The sequence below is a fragment of the Arachis ipaensis genome, chromosome B9, assembly GCF_059453495.1.
Source record: "Arachis ipaensis isolate K30076 ecotype BB chromosome B9, ASM5945349v1, whole genome shotgun sequence".
Taxonomy (NCBI): domain Eukaryota; kingdom Viridiplantae; phylum Streptophyta; class Magnoliopsida; order Fabales; family Fabaceae; genus Arachis; species Arachis ipaensis.
In genome coordinates this window covers 153,660,062-153,680,222 of record NC_142444.1, presented here as the reverse complement: position 1 = coordinate 153,680,222, position 20,161 = coordinate 153,660,062, and the positions used below count along the sequence as shown (strand labels likewise).

At 37.1% G+C, this 20,161-nt stretch overlaps 1 protein-coding gene across 1 annotated transcript; it reads right to left on the bottom strand.

Moving 5' to 3' along the window:
* Positions 1-11,497: 11,497 nt before the first annotated feature.
* On the bottom strand, positions 11,498-19,766 carry LOC148546848 (uncharacterized). The gene is made up of 5 exons (XM_088499394.1): positions 19,710-19,766; positions 17,390-19,039; positions 17,042-17,098; positions 16,332-16,879; positions 11,498-11,798 (listed from the first exon to the last, which is right to left on the bottom strand). Exons 1-5 carry the CDS (start codon positions 19,764-19,766, stop codon positions 11,498-11,500), a joined length of 2,613 nt encoding a protein of 870 aa, XP_088355520.1.
* Between the last annotated feature and the right edge of the window lie 395 nt (positions 19,767-20,161).

The following is a 20,161-nucleotide window of genomic DNA, read 5'->3' as shown; positions in this document are numbered from 1 at the left end:
TCTAGTTGACTATTAGGGAATTTATTTTTATTTCTTTTCTTTTGCTTTATTTTTTTAATTTTTGTTAAGAGGACAAAATTAAACAAAAATAATTATAAAAAGTTGAAATAAAAAAAAAAGATAATGATAAAAAAGAAGAGAAATGAGAGTTTTAAATTGTACAAAATTTATCAAAAAAATAATATTAAAAAATTTTAATTACGACACAAGAAGTTACTTAATTCTGACATTAAAATTTTTTAATCATGACATAGATTTTTGTTAAAAAGGTAAAACAAGAGAAATTATGAGAAGGAGAAACAAAAAAAAAAACAAGAAAAAAAAATTTGAATTTTGTAAAATTTATTAAAAAAATAGCACTAAAATTTTTTAATGATAATACAAAAAATTTTTAGTTTTGACACCAAAAATTTCTTCATCGGAACACATGAAATTTCCTAACCAGATAGAAGTTGTCAACCACAAAAATAGCATAGGAATTTTTTTAACAGTGACAAAATAACTTTCTAACAAAATTTTTTTAAGATTATGGACTTACGGTTATACAAAGATTTCTTCGGTCTTTCACTAATTTTTAACTAAATAATGTGCTATGCTGTAATTTTTTTTATTCTTCTTTCTTTTTTTTGTTGTTTTATTTTTTGAAAAAAATAGCTCAACACACATATGGAGCATTACAGACAAACAAACATAACAGTCGTATAACTACTATGTTATCTCCGGTATTACTATCAATAACATGAGTTATTTACAACACCATTCTATGGCATATGAAAAGGATTGCTCCACGCATTTTCTAATCCCTGTTATCTTCTTGTGAAAAATGACATCATTTCTGCGTAACCATATAGTCCATATCACTGAGAAAAAACCAACTAACTAGTACTTGCGTACCTCTTTCCTCATTGACACAGATCTCCAACTCTCAAATTGCTTTTTCACAGTACCGGGGGTAATCCACTCTTATCCAAACGCCGAGACCCAAGCACACCACACCTGCCAAGAGTACTCACAGGTAATAAATAGATGTTGTATATTTTCAGCATCTTTCTTACATAACATGCACATAGTATCATTCTATTGTAGGATTTTCAGTCTATTCAGCCGATCCTTAGTATTGACTCTGCCTACCAAAACGAACCAGGAGAACAATTCCACTCGTGGCGGAACTAGGCCTTTCCAAATTTCTTTTGTGAACTTATAGCTCAGTATCTCCTCATCCAAAGTCTCTTCCTGCAAAACCTGCACAAATGAATTAGTTGAATAAACGCCTTCCTTGTTAAATTTTCACACCACTCTATCTTGCACATATGCTATCAATCTAACAGATTGCAGAACATGCAGCAACTGGTTCAGTACATTTGTCTCCCATTGTCGTAGTTCCTTTCTCCATTGGAAGTGACACACCCACTATATCCCATCCCAAAACCCACAGTCCCCAATAACTGATCCTTTTTGGTTTGAAATCAAGAAGAGTCTTAGAAAGTTGTCTTTCAGCTTTTCCACTTGGAGCCATGTATCCTCCCAGAATCTGGTCGATCTACCATCTCCTACTTCCATAGCCAACCCATCAATTATCTTCTTCCTAACATGTTGTTCCTTTATTTGTACTTGACAGATGTCCCTCCACGGTCCTCCCCTCTTCGGTAATATCTGAGTTGACAGTAAGTGACTTGGGTTCAAGCTATTGTAAGAACATACAATCCTCTTCCATAGGGGACAATCCTCCTTGGAGAACCGCCACCACCATTTAAACAATAATGCCGCATTTTGGACCACCACATCACCCACCTCCTAGCTTCTTAGGTGCCTGGATCATCTCCCATTTCACTAGTGCCATACCCGGTCTTCCATCATCCTTTCTCCAAAAAAATTTCCTCTACATAGAGATAATTCTCCGTGCAACCACGTTTGGCATCTTGTACGAACTCATGTAGTAAATGGGCAAACTGTTGATAACTGACTTGATAAGTACCAGCTTTCCAGCCTTGCTAAGAACCTTTGCTTTCCACAAGCTGAGCTTTTCTTCCACCTTATCAATCACTGGCTTCCAAATTTTTACCAACTGCGGATTCGCTCCTAGGTTAATGCCAAGGTACCGCACCGGCAGAGCTGCCTCCTGACAACCTAGTAGCTGACACATCCGGTTGACCCACTCCTGGCTGCAGTTCACTGGTATCAAGTTAGACTTCTCGAAGTTGATGCTCAACCCAGACATCATTTCAAAATACCTCAGAAGCCTCATATAGTTCCTGACAGTCTCCTCCTCCGGCAGACAGAATAAAATAGTGTCATCAGCAAATTGTAGGTGTGATAGCTCTATTTTATCCCTACGGACTAATAGAGGAGATATCCGCCTATTTCTAACCGCCTCCCCAATCATCCTGTTCAACACATCCACCACCAGTACAAACAAGAAAGGCGATAAAGGGTATCCTTGACATAGCCCCCTCTCCATTTTGAATGGTTTTGACGGAGATCCATTAATTAGGATATATATAGATGCCGATGTAACACACTCCCTCACCCACGCCCTCCATGTTCTTCCGAAACCCATCTCTCCAGTACAGTGTCAACAAAGCACCATTTAACTCTGTCATAGGCTTTCTGGAAGTCCATTTTAATAATCGCTGAAGCCTTCTTCTTCATTTTTAACCATTGCACAATTTCACATGCTATTAAAGCTCCATCATGTATCTTTCTCCCCTTCACAAAAGCACTCCATGTTTCCCCTACTAAGCCTGGCATAACACCCCTCATTCTTAGTGTCAATATTTTTGAAATAACTTTATAGACACATCCAACCATGCTGATAGGTCTAAAGTCTTTTATCTCCTCAGCCCCAACGAATTTCGGAGCCAACGCTACCCAAGTGACATTAGCGTCCGCTGGCAATCTTGCAGTCTCAAAAAACTTCATCATAGCTGCAGTGAACTCCGTGCCAATCTCAGCCCAACACTTTTTTATAAAGTTCATGTTGTACCCATCGCTCCCCGGAGCCTTAGAAGATTCATAGTCCCATACTGCCTTTTTCACTTCCTCTACTGATGGTAGCGCCTCTAAGGCTTCCGCTTCCTCCCTCTCTAGCCGGTTAACCAATCCATCCCTAAAAGTCACCCTTGGGGACGCTTCCTGGTGGTACAGACGTTTATAAAAGTCCCGGATCGCAATCTTGATTCTCGCTTGATTCCTCACCAGCCTCCCATTAATCACCAAAGCCTCAATTCGATTATTCTTTCTCCTCGCCGAAGCAATATTATGGAAGTACCTTGTATTTCTATCCATCTCAGTGGCATATTTAGATCTTGACATTTGCTTCCAGTGCATATCCTGTCTTATATACCACTTCTCACAGCACTTCACTAGAGCCTTTCTCCTTGCCTCTATTGTACCATCGTATCGGCCACTACTAACCATATCATCCACCTTACATATTTCTTCCTCAAACCTCTTTATCCGCTCAGTCATATCTCCAAAATGCTGCTTATGCCATAAACGTAAAGGTTCTGACAGTGCTTTCATCTTCTCTAGGAATTGTACATCTCCTATTTTCCTCCATTCTTCCTTCACCATCCTCAAGAATCCTTCATGTGTGAACCATGAGTCTAGGCTACGGAACGGTCTTGGACCATCGAATCTTCTGAAATCTTCCATGATCAAAGGGCAGTGATCAGATAAACCTCGAGGCCCACTTCTTAGCCTCATCTCTGGGTACATATCAAGCCACTCTAAAGAAACCAAGCTCCTATCAATACGACTGCACGACTGTCCCCTAAACCATGTATACTTACAATCATTAAGTTCTAAATCAACCAACTCCATATCATTTATCCATGTTCTAAACTCTGCCGCAGACGCTGGTAATGTAGTTGCTCCTTTCCTTTCCTCCAAAAGCAGAATTTCATTAAAGTCTCCCAAAAAATAGAACGCGGCACTTGACACAATCCTGCAATATAACTCAACTCCTCCCACGTGGAGATCTTCTCAGCTCTCTCATGCGGTCCATACACCAAACAAATAGCACAATGAAAGTTATCTTTTACCACGACCCCCTCTAAACACAGCCATCTATCTCCTTTGTAACAATTATACATTTTAAAAGCCGATTCATTCTATATTAACAACAGTCCTCCAAAAGATCCAATCGAGCCTACAAACTCCCAGCACGCTCTGTCACTTCCCCGAATACGAACAACATCAAATTTAGTCATGACCTCCTTCTTTGTTTCTACCAGACTCAACATTTTCAACTTAAATTTATTTTTAAAATTCTTTAGCATACTAACTTTTGCAGCACCTCCCAACCCCCTTATATTTCAGAAACTAAAAATCATTTAACCAAATTATTACTCTCCTGTTTACGATTTTTTGGCCGACTCCTTCTAACTTTTTTTTTGCTTCGCCTGTCGCCGTTTCATCGCAATTACTTCGTTCTGCTTCTGCAAGATCGCCATAATTTTTTTTGTTATTAATTTTTTTGTTTTTTCTGTTTTTGTTTTTTTTTTATAGTATAAATGTAGTTATATAGATAGATATTTTCTTTCATGTTGCTACAAACTAAGTTTATAACCAGTGATAAATCTAAAACATGTTAGTAGTGTAGAAAGGTCAAAAATAGTACAAAAAAAATATTAAAATATCTAAAATTTAAAGCATATTAATCATGTTTTTATTAATTTAATTAATACATTAAAAGTATATTAATTTGAATTTTTTTATTTCAATATTTTGGCAATGTTATATAATATATTTATTATTAATATTAGCTTTTTTATTTAGGTACTGTATCCATCAAATCACATTTTGCTTATTAATTTTTATACAATACCAAAAAATTATAGCTTAATAGTTAAAAAATCTATAACAAGTATAATTTTAATGGATCAACTTCAAATTTTTACTATAATTGAGAGAGACAAAAACATTGCGGAAAAAAAACAAGAAGATTTTAAATGAAACAATTCAAATTCTCTTTATATATAAATATAAATAATGTCTCTCTTTTTATTGAGTAATTATTCAACGATATTTTTATTATTTAATTGTATAGTATAATTGATATTTTATAATATTTTATAATTTTTTTCAGAAATAATTATTATATATATAAGACTAAATTAAAATTAAATTACATAAAATAATAAAAATAAAATATATATATGGACAATTTACGTTATTAAATTGTTTCATCCTCAATATTACGTAAATGCATTGTTTCCAAATCTAATACGCAAATACATTGATTCACAATTCTATATAAACCGCTACTGGCAGTAGCAGTTTACAGGTGTGCATAAACCGCTATAACCAACCGCGATTTACGTGTGTGCGTGTGTGAGGGCAGCAGCGGTTTACGTGTGTGCGTGTGTGAGTGTAAACCACTACAGGCAGCAGCGGTTTACATGTGTGTGTGAGAGTGTAAACCGCTATAGGCTATAGCGGTTTACGTGTAGTGTGCTGTCTATATAGTCAAATTATACAAAATTAAATAAAAATTAACTAAGTTCCATACAAAACTAAGTTCCATACAAAAGAATATGTATTAATAGAAATAATTAAAAATTTTATATGGATAATGAGTACTAAAAATTCCGTTATAAAAATATAACAATATGCATTAGAGAATATAAAAAAATTGATTAAAAAATCAAAACTTATAAAAGAATACTAAAAATAATAGTACAAAAAATTATTTATTTATAAAACATGGCTATGAAAAAAATACAAAATTCTGATAATTATTCTTGATTTTTTTATTACAAATAAAATCGAATGACAAAATTAGCAAAAAAATAATATTTTTTTAAATTATTTTTCAATTTAATAATTGAACAGAATGTAAAAACTACACTTAGTTATTTCCGGTGAACAAGAGTTAAAACATAGAAGTTATGTTTGTCTTTAAAGAAAAAACAAACAAACAAACAAAAAAATTCTGATATTTAACAAGAAAAGCCTAATTAAAAAGATGTTGCAGCGAGTACATAAAATCGGCCATGATACATAAGCCTATATTAAAATCCACGATTATAAAATATAAGTTAAAATATAAAATATATATTAAAAATAAATTAAATAATATATATTTATATATAAATATATAATAATTAATTTTAGTAATTTATTTTAGTATATAAATAATATTTTTAATCAAACATATACAAAATAAAAAGATACGTGAGTACATAAAAATAGAGAGATATATAGGTGTATTATACACATAATATATTAAAACAGTATTTTTTGTTCTTGTTTTTGGTGTAATTTACTCTCTAACTGAACTATATATGACCTCCATTAATTCTTAGAAGATAGTACAATTTACATTATTTTTTGAAAAATATATACAAGTGACATTTATATTTTAATTACAATATAAGGAGACGAAACTATATATATGTATTGAAAATTAATTTTAACTTTTTCAGTTAACTTTTTTTGTTAAATTTTCTTTTGTTTTATTTTGATTTCTTTTTCATCTATTTGGAAGCAGAATCTCAGACTGAGAAAGGGGACAATAATCCCTTTATCATCTAATTGTCCATTTTTTGTTTGAAATAGGCACACTACATGTAAACCGCTATAGCTTATAGCGGTTTACACTCACACACGCACACGTAAACCGCGACTGGTTGTAGCGGTTTATGCACATCTGTAAATCGTTACTACCAGTAGCGGTTTATATAGAATTGTGAATCAATATATTTACGTATTGGATTTGGAAACAATGCATTTGCGTAATATTGAGGGTGTAACAATTTAATAACGTAAATTTGCCCTATATATATATATATATATATATATATATTATCTCAATCAATTTTCAAAAAAACCATTAATTAAATACTAATAGTATGCATGGTTTGTATTTGAGAGATAAAACTTGGTTTTGGATTGTTGAATTATTATTATTTATTTGTTTGTTTTTTTATTAGTATACCAAATAAATTAAGCATCTAAATGGCTAAATCATGTATCTATGATATGTTTTACGGTTTATTTAGAAATACACATTTTAACATATAATAGTTTATTTTAACAAAATATTTGAATATAAATTTTGTGTGGTATGTTTTTTTTTAGAGAAAGAGGTCTCTAAAAGAAAAGAAAAAACTAACAAAATCTTCTCAGGAGGAGAATATTGTGGCCAAAGAGTATATCATGTCCTTTCTTAGTAAAGATGTGCCACTCGAATAGCTTCACGTAAGATAGGAAACCATTGAATGTTTTGGATATGTTCAGCTAAGATGCGAATGTCAACTATAAAAGGAGCACACAGGTGTATATTTAGGTAACATTCTTTGCAAAATTAATAGTTATTTTAGAGTCAGATTCAACCATTAATGAAATAAAATTGTTAGCTAAATGCAATTTGAAGTCCACGAATAATTTTCAAGAGCTCCGCATGCGTAATGGAACAACTCTCCAAGTTGCAGGTAAAACCCTTAACAAATTAGCCAAGATGATTTTGAAATATCCTACCATAAGTAGCACTGTTAGCTTGAGAGAAGAAAGAACCGTTGACGTTTAGCTTGATACGTCCCTCGACAGGAGAACTCCATTTAATAACTTGCTTCTAAAAACTATTATGATTAGGAATGGTTTTGATGACTTTGACAATCTCAATAAACTGCACTTTCACCTGTTCAACTTTAGCTCGAACCACAGTAATATCTCCTTCGAAATTAAATCTATTCCTGAAATACCAAATGGAGGAGACCATAACCCCGAATATGTAGGCCCATTCCCCTTTGGTAGCAAGGTTATGAATTAACTAATCAGTTAGATTGAGCTCAAAAAAGTTATTAAAACCCGCATAGACACAATCTCAAAGTACATGAAGAATGGTTTCATCATGCACGGAACATCTTGGGCAAACGATTGTAGTTGTAAGGTGACGTCTTCTTCTTTCAACGTTTGTGAGGATGGCTTCGTGAGATATCAACCAAAGAAAAGTATGAATGCGCTCAGGACCTTCCCATTTCCAGGTAAGATTGTACAGTCTTTCAGAATTATTTGGCTCTTCATTCAAATTCTAGTATGTTGTCTTCATCTCAAAAGCCCCATCCAAAGAAAAGCTCTAAGCTATAAGGTCAGTGTTCTTCCAAGGGGATGGAGAAGAGATAGCTAATATTTTTTCTTGATCAGCTCCTTTGGCAGCCAGATTTCCAGCTTCCTTTTATCCCAGTTACCTACAACAGTAAGGAAATTCATTAGAGAACTATTTTTATCTATTAGAGCACTTACCTGGTTAACAAGTTGACTCAAGCAGCCCACATTTGGGACCTAATTATGGTTCCAGAAGTTTATCCTCGAACCATCTCCTATACGCCAAACGTAGTTCTGTTGGACGTTAGGCCACGCTTTTCATATGCCTTTCCAGAGGTTGGATTTACTCCTCCTTCTCTCTACCTTGGGAATTATATCATTCCCTTTGCCGTATTTAGATCGGAGAACTCTAGCCCAAAGGCAGTCTTTTCTCTCAATGAGGCCCCACACTGCTTTCATTATAAAGGCATGGTTCACTTTGCTAGTGTGTCGTATACTAAGGCCTCCTGCTTTTTTAGAAACACACACTTTACTCCAATTTAGGAGATGAATCTTCTTTGAGCTCTCAGTGTTTCCCCATAGAAAGCTCTTGCATTTATGATCAATAGCATTACAATTAGACGAAGGTAAAAGAACAGATTACATAGTATAATAAGGGATAGTAGAAAGAACAGATTTTACTAGAGTACATCTCTCGGCTAGGGAAAGAGAAGAAGATTTTTCACGAGTTGAGTCTGGTATTAATCTTGTTAATGATTTCTTAGTAGGTATGACCTGAGACTCTGGAATGGAGAATAAGAACTCCCAAATATTTACCATGGTCATCAGTTTTAGCAAACCCCAAAGCTTCGCTAATATCTATTCGCACATTATTGCCAACATTCTTAGAGAAGAAAATTCTAGTCTTATCCTGCCTAACTTTATGACCGGAGCTTTCATAGGAAGCATTAAAACATTTATTAATAACTTCAGCTTGATCAATGCTAGCCTCTACAAATAGGATTAAGTCATCAGCAAAGCACATATGAGATATCTGAGGGGAATCCCACTTAATGCGGATAGGTTTCCAGAACCCATGATGAATAGCCGCATTAATAAGTTGGGACAGGTGCTCAATACACAAGACAAAGATGTATGGCGATATCGGATCACCTTGCCGAATACCTCTAGTTGGAGAAAATTCGTCAAGCTCTTCACCATTCCATAACACCCTCATCCTGGCAGTCGAAATACATGAAAGAATAAGATTAATAATATGATTAGGGAGACCTATCTCCATTAGAGTATCCTTAATGAAGTTCTATTTAAGTCTACCATAAGCTTTCTCAAGGTCGATCTTAATAGCCATCCAACCTTTAGAGCATTTCTTATTTCTCATCGAGTGAATAATTTTTTGATAGATGATAATATTATCAGTACTCTGTCTACCAAGAACGAAACTGCATTGGGTCGGTGCAACCAACTTTTCCATTACTCTCCTCAGTCGGTTAGCTAGGATCTTTGTGATGACTTTGTAGGACACATTGCAAAGACTTATCGGGTGCATTTGTTTAAGACTGGTGACCGGATCAGTCTTCGGAATGAGGGTTATCAGAGTTTCATATAACTCTTTTACTCTATTGGGATTGGCAAAGATTTGTTAAATAAGAGAGCACAGATCAGTCCCCACTTTCTCCCATTGGCTTTGGAAAAAATTACTTGAAGACCCCTTCCAGGAGATTTGAAGTTGCCCATATGGAACACGGCTTCTTTAACCTTCGAATCCAAGATATCCCTGCCAATATCATTATACTCTTCTGTATTAAGATGTGGAAAAGCATTGTTAAGGATAAAGGGAATATCAAGCAAAGAATCAAGGTATAATTCAACAAAAAAAATCATACACCATATTTTCCAAAATATTATTATCAGTAACAAGATTTCTTGTAGAGTCAAGGAGCGAGGTCACCTTATTTTCCCTTCTTCTTATCATGGTGAAACCATGAAAGTATTTAGTGTTGCGATCACTAAACTCGATCCATTTACTTCTTGATTTTGGAACCACAACTATCCCTCTTGACAAGCACATTTTCATATTCTCTCCAGAGTTCTATTTGAAGATTCTCTAGAAAGTCATTTCTGCTCTGATCAAGGCTAGATGCGATACCTTGAAGTCTCCTAAGAAGAGTCCTTTTTCGTTTGAAGATATCACCAAACACATTTTAGTTCCAATCCTTCAAAGAATTCTTGAAATTATTGATGCCTTCAATCCAAGAGTTCTGCATATCCCAAGAATTATTAATCATGTTTCTAAAATCTGGGTGAGAGAGCCAAGCAGCAACAAAACAAAAAGGCCTTCTTTGCCTATTTTGTGATCCAGAGTTACTAAGTTGAAGATAGAAGGGCACATGATCTGACTTAAACATAGGCAAGTGTTTTAAAACAACTTCTTGAAAAGTAAGCTGCCAATCCAAATTACTCAGACCTCTGTCCAATCTTTCAACAAGATTATCTCTCTTCCACGTATAAGGCCAACCCATAAAACTGAAGTCAACAAGCTTGTAATGACACAGCTTTGAAAATTAGAACAAGCTCCTCTTTCAATCCTGTTTGAACCACCACTCCTTTCATAGTCATGTAAAATAGCATTAAAATCTCCTGAAATACACCAAAGAAGATTAACACTATCAAACAAACTATGAATGCTATTACAGAGAATTCTCCTAGTTAGTCGTTGGGGACGACCATATACGGCCGAAAGCATCCAAGAATCATAGTTGTTACCAGTCACTCTAAGATGAACAAACTGCCTATTGTGCTCAAGAACATCAACCTTCCAGGTAGTAGAGTCCCACAAGCACCATTTTCCACCCGAATGACCAGTCGCCTCTACCACGAAGGAACTATCCTACCCAATTTTGTTCCTAACAAATTCACCTTAGTACCACTAATATGCGTCTCTAGTAGAATAAGAAAATTTGCGTCATATTCTCTTCTGATGTCACAAATCAGGGATGGAAATGTTCTATCCCCTGCACTCCTGCAATTCCAGCTTACAATATTCATCATAAACGAGAGTCAGAAAGGAAGTCGCTAAGGATAGTGACTAAGTCAAAGTTGAAGCCTGGGCTGCTTCATTCACTAATGCAAGGGAAGGATCCATGTTCCTTACACTTCCATCCCCTGAATTCGCCATCACCGCATCAGGTGGTCTCCCTGTTGCAGTACCTCTCCTATGCCCTAAATCATGGCGTGGAGTGGAGGAAAGCGATGAATCAGGATTGATCATGGGATTATTACGAACGACATAGTCTCCGAGGGATGAATTTACACCTTCCGTTGCCATGAAGTCCTCATATTGATCCCTTGCAATTTGGCACATGTACTCCATGACTACACCTTCCATAGCTTTAGTGTTCGGATTTTTTTTTGGGAGGAGAAGTGGGTGTGATCTTAGTTGTTCCTGGGGTTAAAGATGATTCTTGCCCACATCTTGCCTTAGCACTTTCTTCTGGGTCGGTTGCACTATTTCTTTTCCTTTACGGGCCTTGGAAACTTCAAACCTAGCATTAGTGGCTTCAATAGACTCCTCATTCCCATGCAATTCACTATCGTGCGTGATTAACACACCTTCCTCATGCAAGGCATTGAAACAAGATCTATTATCAACTTGGTAAGAATCATCACTAATATCTGTCTCTTGATTGGTATTCAATATTATCCCTTGATTTTTTCCACCAAATTTGTGATCGGTTAAGCCTTTTTTCTTCCTAATTGGACATTTAACCATCATTCATGGTCCGAAATTTGGTGGTGCTTAATCATAGCTTGGTTGATGCTGATTATTAGGATCTCGATCTTTTTTTTCCTTTTTGATGATCATCTCCCTCAAGATTCTGATTGGTGGTTGCCACGACTGTGGCCCCACTTCCCTAGTTATCCGTTTGTTCCTCCAGTAACTTAGTGCACTATTTCGACCGGTATCCATATTTTCCACAAGAAAAACATATTTGATAGAGTCCTTCATATTCAACGTTCAACACAGAACCAAGAACTGAAATTCTGGGAATTAGCTTTTTTGCAAGATCAATCTCTACACATATCTGAACAAAGTGGCCTTTAGAATGAATAGAGGTCGTACGATCAATTTTGAGCATGTGACCTAAGATGGAACCAACTGTCCACAAAAAGCGGTGGTTGTATAATTCAATAAGGAGATTCGGGATGCGAATCCAAGCTGCGATCTTTCTGACTGCTTTTTCTAACTCCAAAAAGAAGGGTCTCCAACGTTGAACCAAATAATGATCTGCCACCATCCAAGGTCATTCCATCAGTGCATGCGAGTAATCCGCTTCATATGTGAAATGAACAAAAAAATAGTCACAATTCATATCAATCACGTTAATCTTACCTTTGATAGCCCAGTCTCTTCTGAGTAGTTGCTCCATAAAACCAATGCCAACTCTTTTTTCCAACACTTTTACGATGAGCGCATATTTTCATGGTTTGCACCATTCCTCAAACTCTTTTTGAAAAACTGGAATCTTGGGGTATGGGTCAAAAGGTTTCTCCTCTTGCCCTTCCTTATCCGCGTCGTTGTACCACCGGTCCTCAGGATCAGGATCATCTTCATCAATAGAATCCCACTCCAAAAGTTATCCCCGAGAGAATGAGGTCCTGTCAGTGTGAGAAGTAATTCCTTGTATGACACTTTGGTTATGCCTTGGGAAGTCTCCCTCACACTTAAATCAACAATTTTCATATCATCGATAGGTTGAATGAGATTAACATGTTCTCTAGTTTTAACTTTTTTAGTGTTCTCTTCAACCAAGTTTTCAATTTGTCTCAAAACCTTACCAGAATTTTCTTTGGTCATAGTTTTCTTTACTACTATTACTTAATTGATAACAAATTTGCATATGTGGTGCATGCTTTTATTTGAATATAAATTTTTACATATAAATTGTCAAAATAATTTAATAAATTTAGTATTAGACAAAAATTGAGATAAACTCATATTAATACTTCACAACGGGCGAATCTTAATCTAGCTTAAATAACATCATATCCAATACTAGATTGACATTCTTTCAAATAAATATAATTACAAATACCACGTCATAAGCAAAATTACCGTGATTAAATATGACACGCATGTTTCTTTTTGCGTGAAGCTTTTGTTTTCCTCATCATATCATATTTTTTTTGGTGACTTAAAAGAAAAATAAACAAAAACTAAGAAAGAAAAAAAACAAGAAACTGCTTAAGAAAGGCAGTCCCGCTGAATACTACTCTCAAACTCCTTCCAAGGCAATGGAAGCTCCACTTGGGGAGAAATAGTCCTCATTGCAGTCTTTGCCATGATGTCTGCTACTGTATTTGCATCTCTCAAGATCAACCGAAGATCAGCACGCCATTTCCAAGACATGATATCTCGGATTTTTAACACCAAAGGATCAGTAAACCCAGAGCAATCTTGTAAATTATTGACAATAGTAAAAGCCTCCACACAGTCTGTCTCACATATAATGTCTCTTTGTCCCGAGTCCCATGCTAAAAGAAAGCCTCTCCAAATAGCAAACAACTCTCCTTGCAAAATGCTACGACTCTCAATTGTTCCCAGACAGCCTCGTTGCCACCTTCCCTTCCAATCTCTGCTAACACAAGCAAAACCAACTCGAGCACCACTGCCAGGATAGCTAGCATCACAATTAATCTTAAAGGTACCCACTGAGGGGGGAATCCAAGAGCCACTAATGGTTGAGGGGATAGATAGTCGTTGCAACTCAAAAATATTTCGGAGCTCCTTTTCTAAGGACAAAGCCATACCAATCACCTTGTCTGTGGTCCAATGCTCGTGAGGATGAAAGATCTCGTTGTTTCTCGAACACCAAATCCACCAGAGACCAGAAAAGAATCTAAAGGGGCGCTGTTTGCTATTATGTAAGAACCAACTCATCAAATCCACTGGTTGATCGGAGATCCCTAAAGCTTGCCAAACAAGTTGGGCTTTTGGACAATCCCGAATACAATGTAAAACCGACTCCTGACTTGAGAAACATCGTGGACAGCTATCCGTGTGCGAAATGCCCCTTCTAAAACGAAATGCAGCAGTAGGAAGAGCCTCCCGAAGACATAGCCAGGCCAAAAATTTGTGCTTTTCCGGAATATGTTGACGCCAAAGCCAAAGCCAATTACCCCTATCCTCCCAACTAAACATCTTCTTACTGAGCCATAAATAACCACTATGAGCATCATAAACCTTTGAGGCCGCACCAGTCCAACACCAACCGACCTCTGAACCAGCTTGAACATCTGGGTTGTAAGAATTAATGTTGCTCTGCAGAGACTGATTCAGAGGAGAATAAATATTCTCAAGGTTCCACTGTCCAGATGACCAAAGGTCCAAGATCCTGAGATCCGAATCAGAAATGTGAACATAATCCATCTCCTGACACAGTCGCCCCTCTCTTCTCCATTTAGAAAACCAAAAGTTCTGTTCCAAATCCCCAATGCACCAACTAAAACCTTCCTTTAGGATATCCCAAGCTCGACATATACTCTTCCAAACATAAGATCCACTTCCTCGAGACCGACTAAAACAATCATCCTTAGAAGAATGGTATTTCTCCGTCAACAGTTGAACCCATAGCTTGTTGGGATGGTGAAAAAGTTGCCAAACTAGTTTTCTAAGAAGAGCAATATTGGCACAAAAGGGATCTCTAATTCCCAGACCTCCAAACTTCTTAGGAGTGACCAACACTTTCCAGTTAACTAGATTCAGGCCTCTACCATCAGCTTGACCCTTCCATAGAAAGTTTTGCATCATGGATTCTATCTTATTAGTTACCCCTTTAGGGAAGAGAGATACTTGCATGCGATAAGTAGGAATCGCAGTCACTACCGAGTTGAGCAAACAGAGTCTGCCTGCCTTATTAAGCAATCTTCCTTTCCAGCTGGCTAGCCTTCCCCGAATCTTGTCCAAAACATCGTTGAAAGTTGCGCGTGTCACCCGAGAGTGATTAAGGTTCACCCCTAAATACTTGCCCAAGTTCTGAACGAATCTGATGGAGGAGACTCCAGTGAAAATCTCTTTTCTTGTCGCTGAAACATTCTTGGAGCATAGCGCTTTAGATTTTTCCACATTAACCTTCATCCCAGAGGCTCTGCAGAAATTTTCCAAAGCTACCATTACAGTTTGAACTTGCTGTTTTTCAGCTTTACAGAAAAGAAGCAAATCATCGGCAAACATCAAATGAGAAATTCTTGGACCCCCTCTAGAAACCGCAACTGGCTTCCACACGCCCTTATCAACTTGCTGATTAATAGAACAGGACAATCTCTCCATACACAACACAAACAGATACGGTGATATAGGATCTCCTTGCCTAAGACCCCTGCTCGGAGTAAAGCTATTTAATCTATCCCCATTCCAGAGGATAGACAGTGAGGAAGCAGTGACACAACGCATAATCAGATTGACTGTCGGAGGAGGAAAGCCAAAACTCACCAGGGTTTGTTTCAGAAATCCCCAATCCACTCTATCGTACGCTTTCTCCAAATCAATCTTAAAGGCCAGGGTGCCTTTCTTTGACTTTGTCTTCTTCATGAAATGGAGAACCTCTTGTGCTACAATGATGTTGTCAGGGGTTCCTCTCCCCGGGATAAACCCTCCTTGAAGGGGCCCAATAATCTCTTTGAGATGGGGACGAAGTCTATTGACCAGGACCTTCGTTATAACTTTGTAAACCACATTACAGAGACTAATTGGTCGGAAATCCTTCATGGAAACCGGGTTTTCTACCTTCGGAATAAGAACCACAAGAGTTTCCATCATCCTTGGATCCATATCCAAACCAGAGAACGCATGACGAACCATAGTCCAAACATCAAAACCAACAATCTTCCAGTATTCTTTAAAGAAGAAAGCCTGAAACCCATCAGGGCCCGGCGCCTTAAAAGAATGCATACTGAAAACAGCCGACTTAACTTCTTCCAGAGTAACTGGCGCTGTGAGGCTACAATAGGCTTCATCATTCAGGGAAGGTAGTGGCACATCACCAAGACAACCTAAGTCTACATCCTCCGACTGGCAGAATAGGCGTTTATAGAAGGATTCAGCTTCCCTTCTAAGGACATCCGGGTCCGTTTCCCACACCCCATCTTGAAGAAAGAGACCATGAATCTTATTATGCTTTCTCCGCACAAGAGTCTGGACATGAAAGAACTTGGTATTTCTATCCCCAAATTTTACCCACTGCTCTCTGGATTTTTGAAACCATAGAAGTTCCTCCTGCACAAGCGTGTTATTAAATTCCTCAATCAGCTGTTTTTCGTTTTGTCGCATAGACAAATCTTCCATTACTTCAAGTCGCTTCTGAAGGAAATTAATCTGTCTCTCCAATTTGCATTTCCTAACGAAAATATTGCCGAACACTTTAGAATTAAACTCCAAAGAGTTCTTCTGCACTTCTGAAAGCTTGCCGTGCATCTCTCTGTAGCCAGCCTGCCATGACTGGTTCACAATATTTCTGTACCCCGGATGAGTTGCCCAAGCTGCAATAAACCGAAAAGGTCTATTCTTTTTCGGTTGGGGACGACCTGTACAGCGTACTAGGATAGGACAATGATCAGATTGAAGCCTATTTAAAATTTCTGCGTAAGCCTCTGGAAATAGAGATAGCCAGCCACTATTGATACAAACCCGGTCAAGTTTTTTCGCCACCTCAACACCATTTTTAACCCTTCTGTACCAAGAAAATTGTCTTCCAATAGTCTTCAAGTCAAACAGATTACTATCCCCTAGAGAGGCAGCAAGCCGATCTGCATGATGACTCGAGAAGAGGCAACCCTTAGATTCATGAGAGAATAGTACTTCATTAAAATCACCAAGAACAATCCATGGCCCGCAAAAAGACGAAGACTGAGTAACAAGATAATCCCATAGCAAAACTCTGGTATTAAATTGAGGACTACCATAGATACCACTGCACCTCCAAATCACATTATTTACCTGAACCTCAACTGTAACACACTGATCGAAAGCATCAACCCATTTGCAGTGAACACCCTGTATTGCAGAAAGGAACCAAATACCCCCTTTGTGTCCTGACGCCTCCACTATACCAATAGGGTGATAACCAAGTCTTTCCCAGAACATTTTCAAGTGTTGAAAAGGATAGTGAGTTTCAACCACAATAAAAATTACAGGTTTAAATTTCCTAACCAGCTCTTTACAATTCACCCGGGCTAACTTATTAGAAGCACCCCTAATATTCCAAGCTATTATATTTAAACTATCCATAATATAAAATATAAAAATATAAAACAAGGAAATCAAAGTGCTTCACCAACCTCAAACCGAGGCTTGCCCAGCGGAAGTGACTCCCGTGACCTTCAGGTTTGCCGGATCTCCCTGGAATATCTCCTTAATCCCGCCTACCGACGCAGTAACAGCCGGCAATGCGCCTTCCTTCTCCAATGAAACCGCCACGGTAACACCCTCCTTCACGGTTGAAGGAAGACATGACGATGCTTCCACCACCGTGCCTCCATTCTTCTCAACTGGCGAGCTCTGTAGGGACCCCGACCTTGGTCGTTTCCGGAGAGAGGACCCGCAAGGCACTGGGGTGTGTCGGGTTGAGGAGATCGACGTCTCACCAACACGGGAAGCGCTGTGTCCGACCTTGACTCGTGACCCGACCCTAGCACGATAGGAGCTTGATCCATTCGTGTGAGAGAAGTGAATGGTGGGCCTGATTACTCTACCCGAATCGATTCTGGATTGAATGCCTCTTTGGACCTTGTTAGATTGCTTCTGACCCAGCTTGGTTTTATCTTTCCTCACAACTTGCTCCCAGCCTGGTTCATCATGCATGCAAGCCTCCTCAACATTATTTCCTTCCAAATTATTAGCCTCCAAATCTTCTTGCAAATTCGATGCAGGATTCTCGCCAGTAACGCCACCTACCACATTAGGTTCTACTTCATTTGAATTGTGACTTTTGGTCTCAGGATGTGGCACTGCCTTTGTACCGTCCCGTGGCTTGGTGGCATCGGAATCAACACTCTTTCCTTCCCTAGAGTCTCTACCCAAGCACTGTGCCATATCGTGACCATAACGTGCACAAGAGTTACAAATTAAATTTAAACTTTCATACTCCACTACATGAGTTACGCCTTCCACAATGATATGCTTGATCACTGGCAGTCCTAAATTTATTTGAACACATACTCGGGCATATCGTCCTCTCTCAGCCAATTTAGTGGCTAAGTCCACTTTGATGGGAACTCCTATTGCAGAAGCAATACGCATCATGGCCTGTTCCTGATAGCACCAGATTGGGAGCCCCGAAATCCGAACCCATACAAGCGTAGACCCGAAGGATTGCTCACATGGCCGAAAATATATATCCCACGGTTTTACAGCAACATAGTGCCCCTCAATCAACCACGGACCACCAAGCATGACCTTCTCACGATCTTCACATGCATCGAATTTTACCATGAAGTACCCAAACCCCACATCAAGCAAATCAAAGCCACCTTTGATGCGCCAAACCATCCGAAGCTTGTGTGAAAGAGCTGTGTAACTATAATTTTTATCAAGAACCTTAATCACTAAAACTTCTCGATAAGGCTCTGCCAAACAAAGCTTGGCTTCTTCAGTGAAGTTTACACATGGAGGTTGGGAATCGCCCTGCTTGCCCACCACCGTGGCTATACTATCCCCAGATAGAGATCCTGCAAGTGCAAACGCCTTCGATTTCTCTGGACCAATGACTTTATCTCTAAAGGAGATCTTTGTAGGATTTGAAAAACCCCCTCGTGAAAAACCCTCCTTGACACCGGATGCACCTCCACCCACACTCTCCCCCTTATCTCTTCCGACGGCATGGCCGCCATGCTCACTGTGTTTCGCCCTCAAACACTCGTTCCCGCTCTCTCCTTCTCTCATTCTCTCTGAGTACGGAGTACGTACTCTTTCTCTATCATATAATATTTCTGTTGTCTACAGCGATTGCCGCAAAATCTCGCATTTTAACTTTGATATTGGATTTCAAATAATATTTTAAAATAATATAAAGATTTGATGTATTTTTATGTAAAAAATATAAATTTAAGAATTAAATTTGTAATTTTTAATTTTTTAATATATAAATCTGGCTCTTAAATTTATATTTTAGTATTAAATTTTTTTTAAATGTGTAAATTATATCCTCTAATTTTTTTATGCTAGAAAAAAATTATTTTAACAAAAATCGAACTCTCTAATATGTAAACTTAAGAAATTTGACTCTTAAATTTTATTACAAATTTCATTATTCTTTAAAATTGAAAATCTAATTTGTTATTTAAAATTAAAAATATAAAATTCATATAAAGAAATACACTAATTAATCATTACTATAAATTACACACACAATCTTTTTTCATATCTAAAGAAATTAGCCGCAAAATCTAAGTAAAATAATTGAATTCTTTTCCTAATTAAATTATATATATTATTTTTTTTAGTAAAGAAAAAGTATAGCTAACCAACTAAAATGCAGCCAACTTTTTAAATTTCAAAAAAACACGCCTCCAATATTTGCGTTGTGCATGTTTATCTTCTTCTTCTTCCTTTTTTTCTTCCTCTTCTTCTTCTTCCTCTTTCTCTTCCTTCTTCTTTTCTTCTTCACCAATTCATCGCGCATCGCGCCTGCCGCACCGCCCATCATCTGCACAGCAATCGCCATACATGATCTTCTTCTTCCTCTATCTAGGATTTAGATAATTCTTTTAACTAGTTTTAGATGTTTCTTTCTCCTGGATTTCAAATATGTTTTTTTAATATATTTTAGATTTTTTTTCTTATGTTTTGGATTATTATTCTTTTTAGGTTTTGAATTATTTTTATAATAGTTTTGGATTTTTTTTAAAATTTTTGGATTTTCTCAATATTTTTTATATGTCGTTTTGTTAGGTTTTGGACTTTTTAAAAAAATTTTGAATATTTTCTTTTTGTTAAATTTTGGATGTTTTTTTTTGTTACAATTAAGATATTTCTTTTTATTAGGATTTGAATATTCGTTTTACAATGATTTCGGATGTTTGTTTTTATTTGGTTTTATATTTTTTTTTCTAGATTTTG

Excerpts from the sequence above, each read along its gene's own strand:
- LOC148546848 (XM_088499394.1), bottom strand. The coding sequence starts at position 19,766 with ATGGCGATTGCTGTGCAGATGATGGGCGGTGCGGCAGGCGCGATGCGC. Across the intron at positions 16,880-17,041 it reads GTGTTACAGTTGAGGTTCAG|GGTTGCCTCTTCTCGAGTCA; the intron begins GTAAATAATGTG and ends CATGAATCTAAG. Across the intron at positions 11,799-16,331 it reads ATTGAGGAATTTAATAACAC|GAAGAAAAAAGGCTTAACCG; the intron begins GCTTGTGCAGGA and ends ATGTCCAATTAG.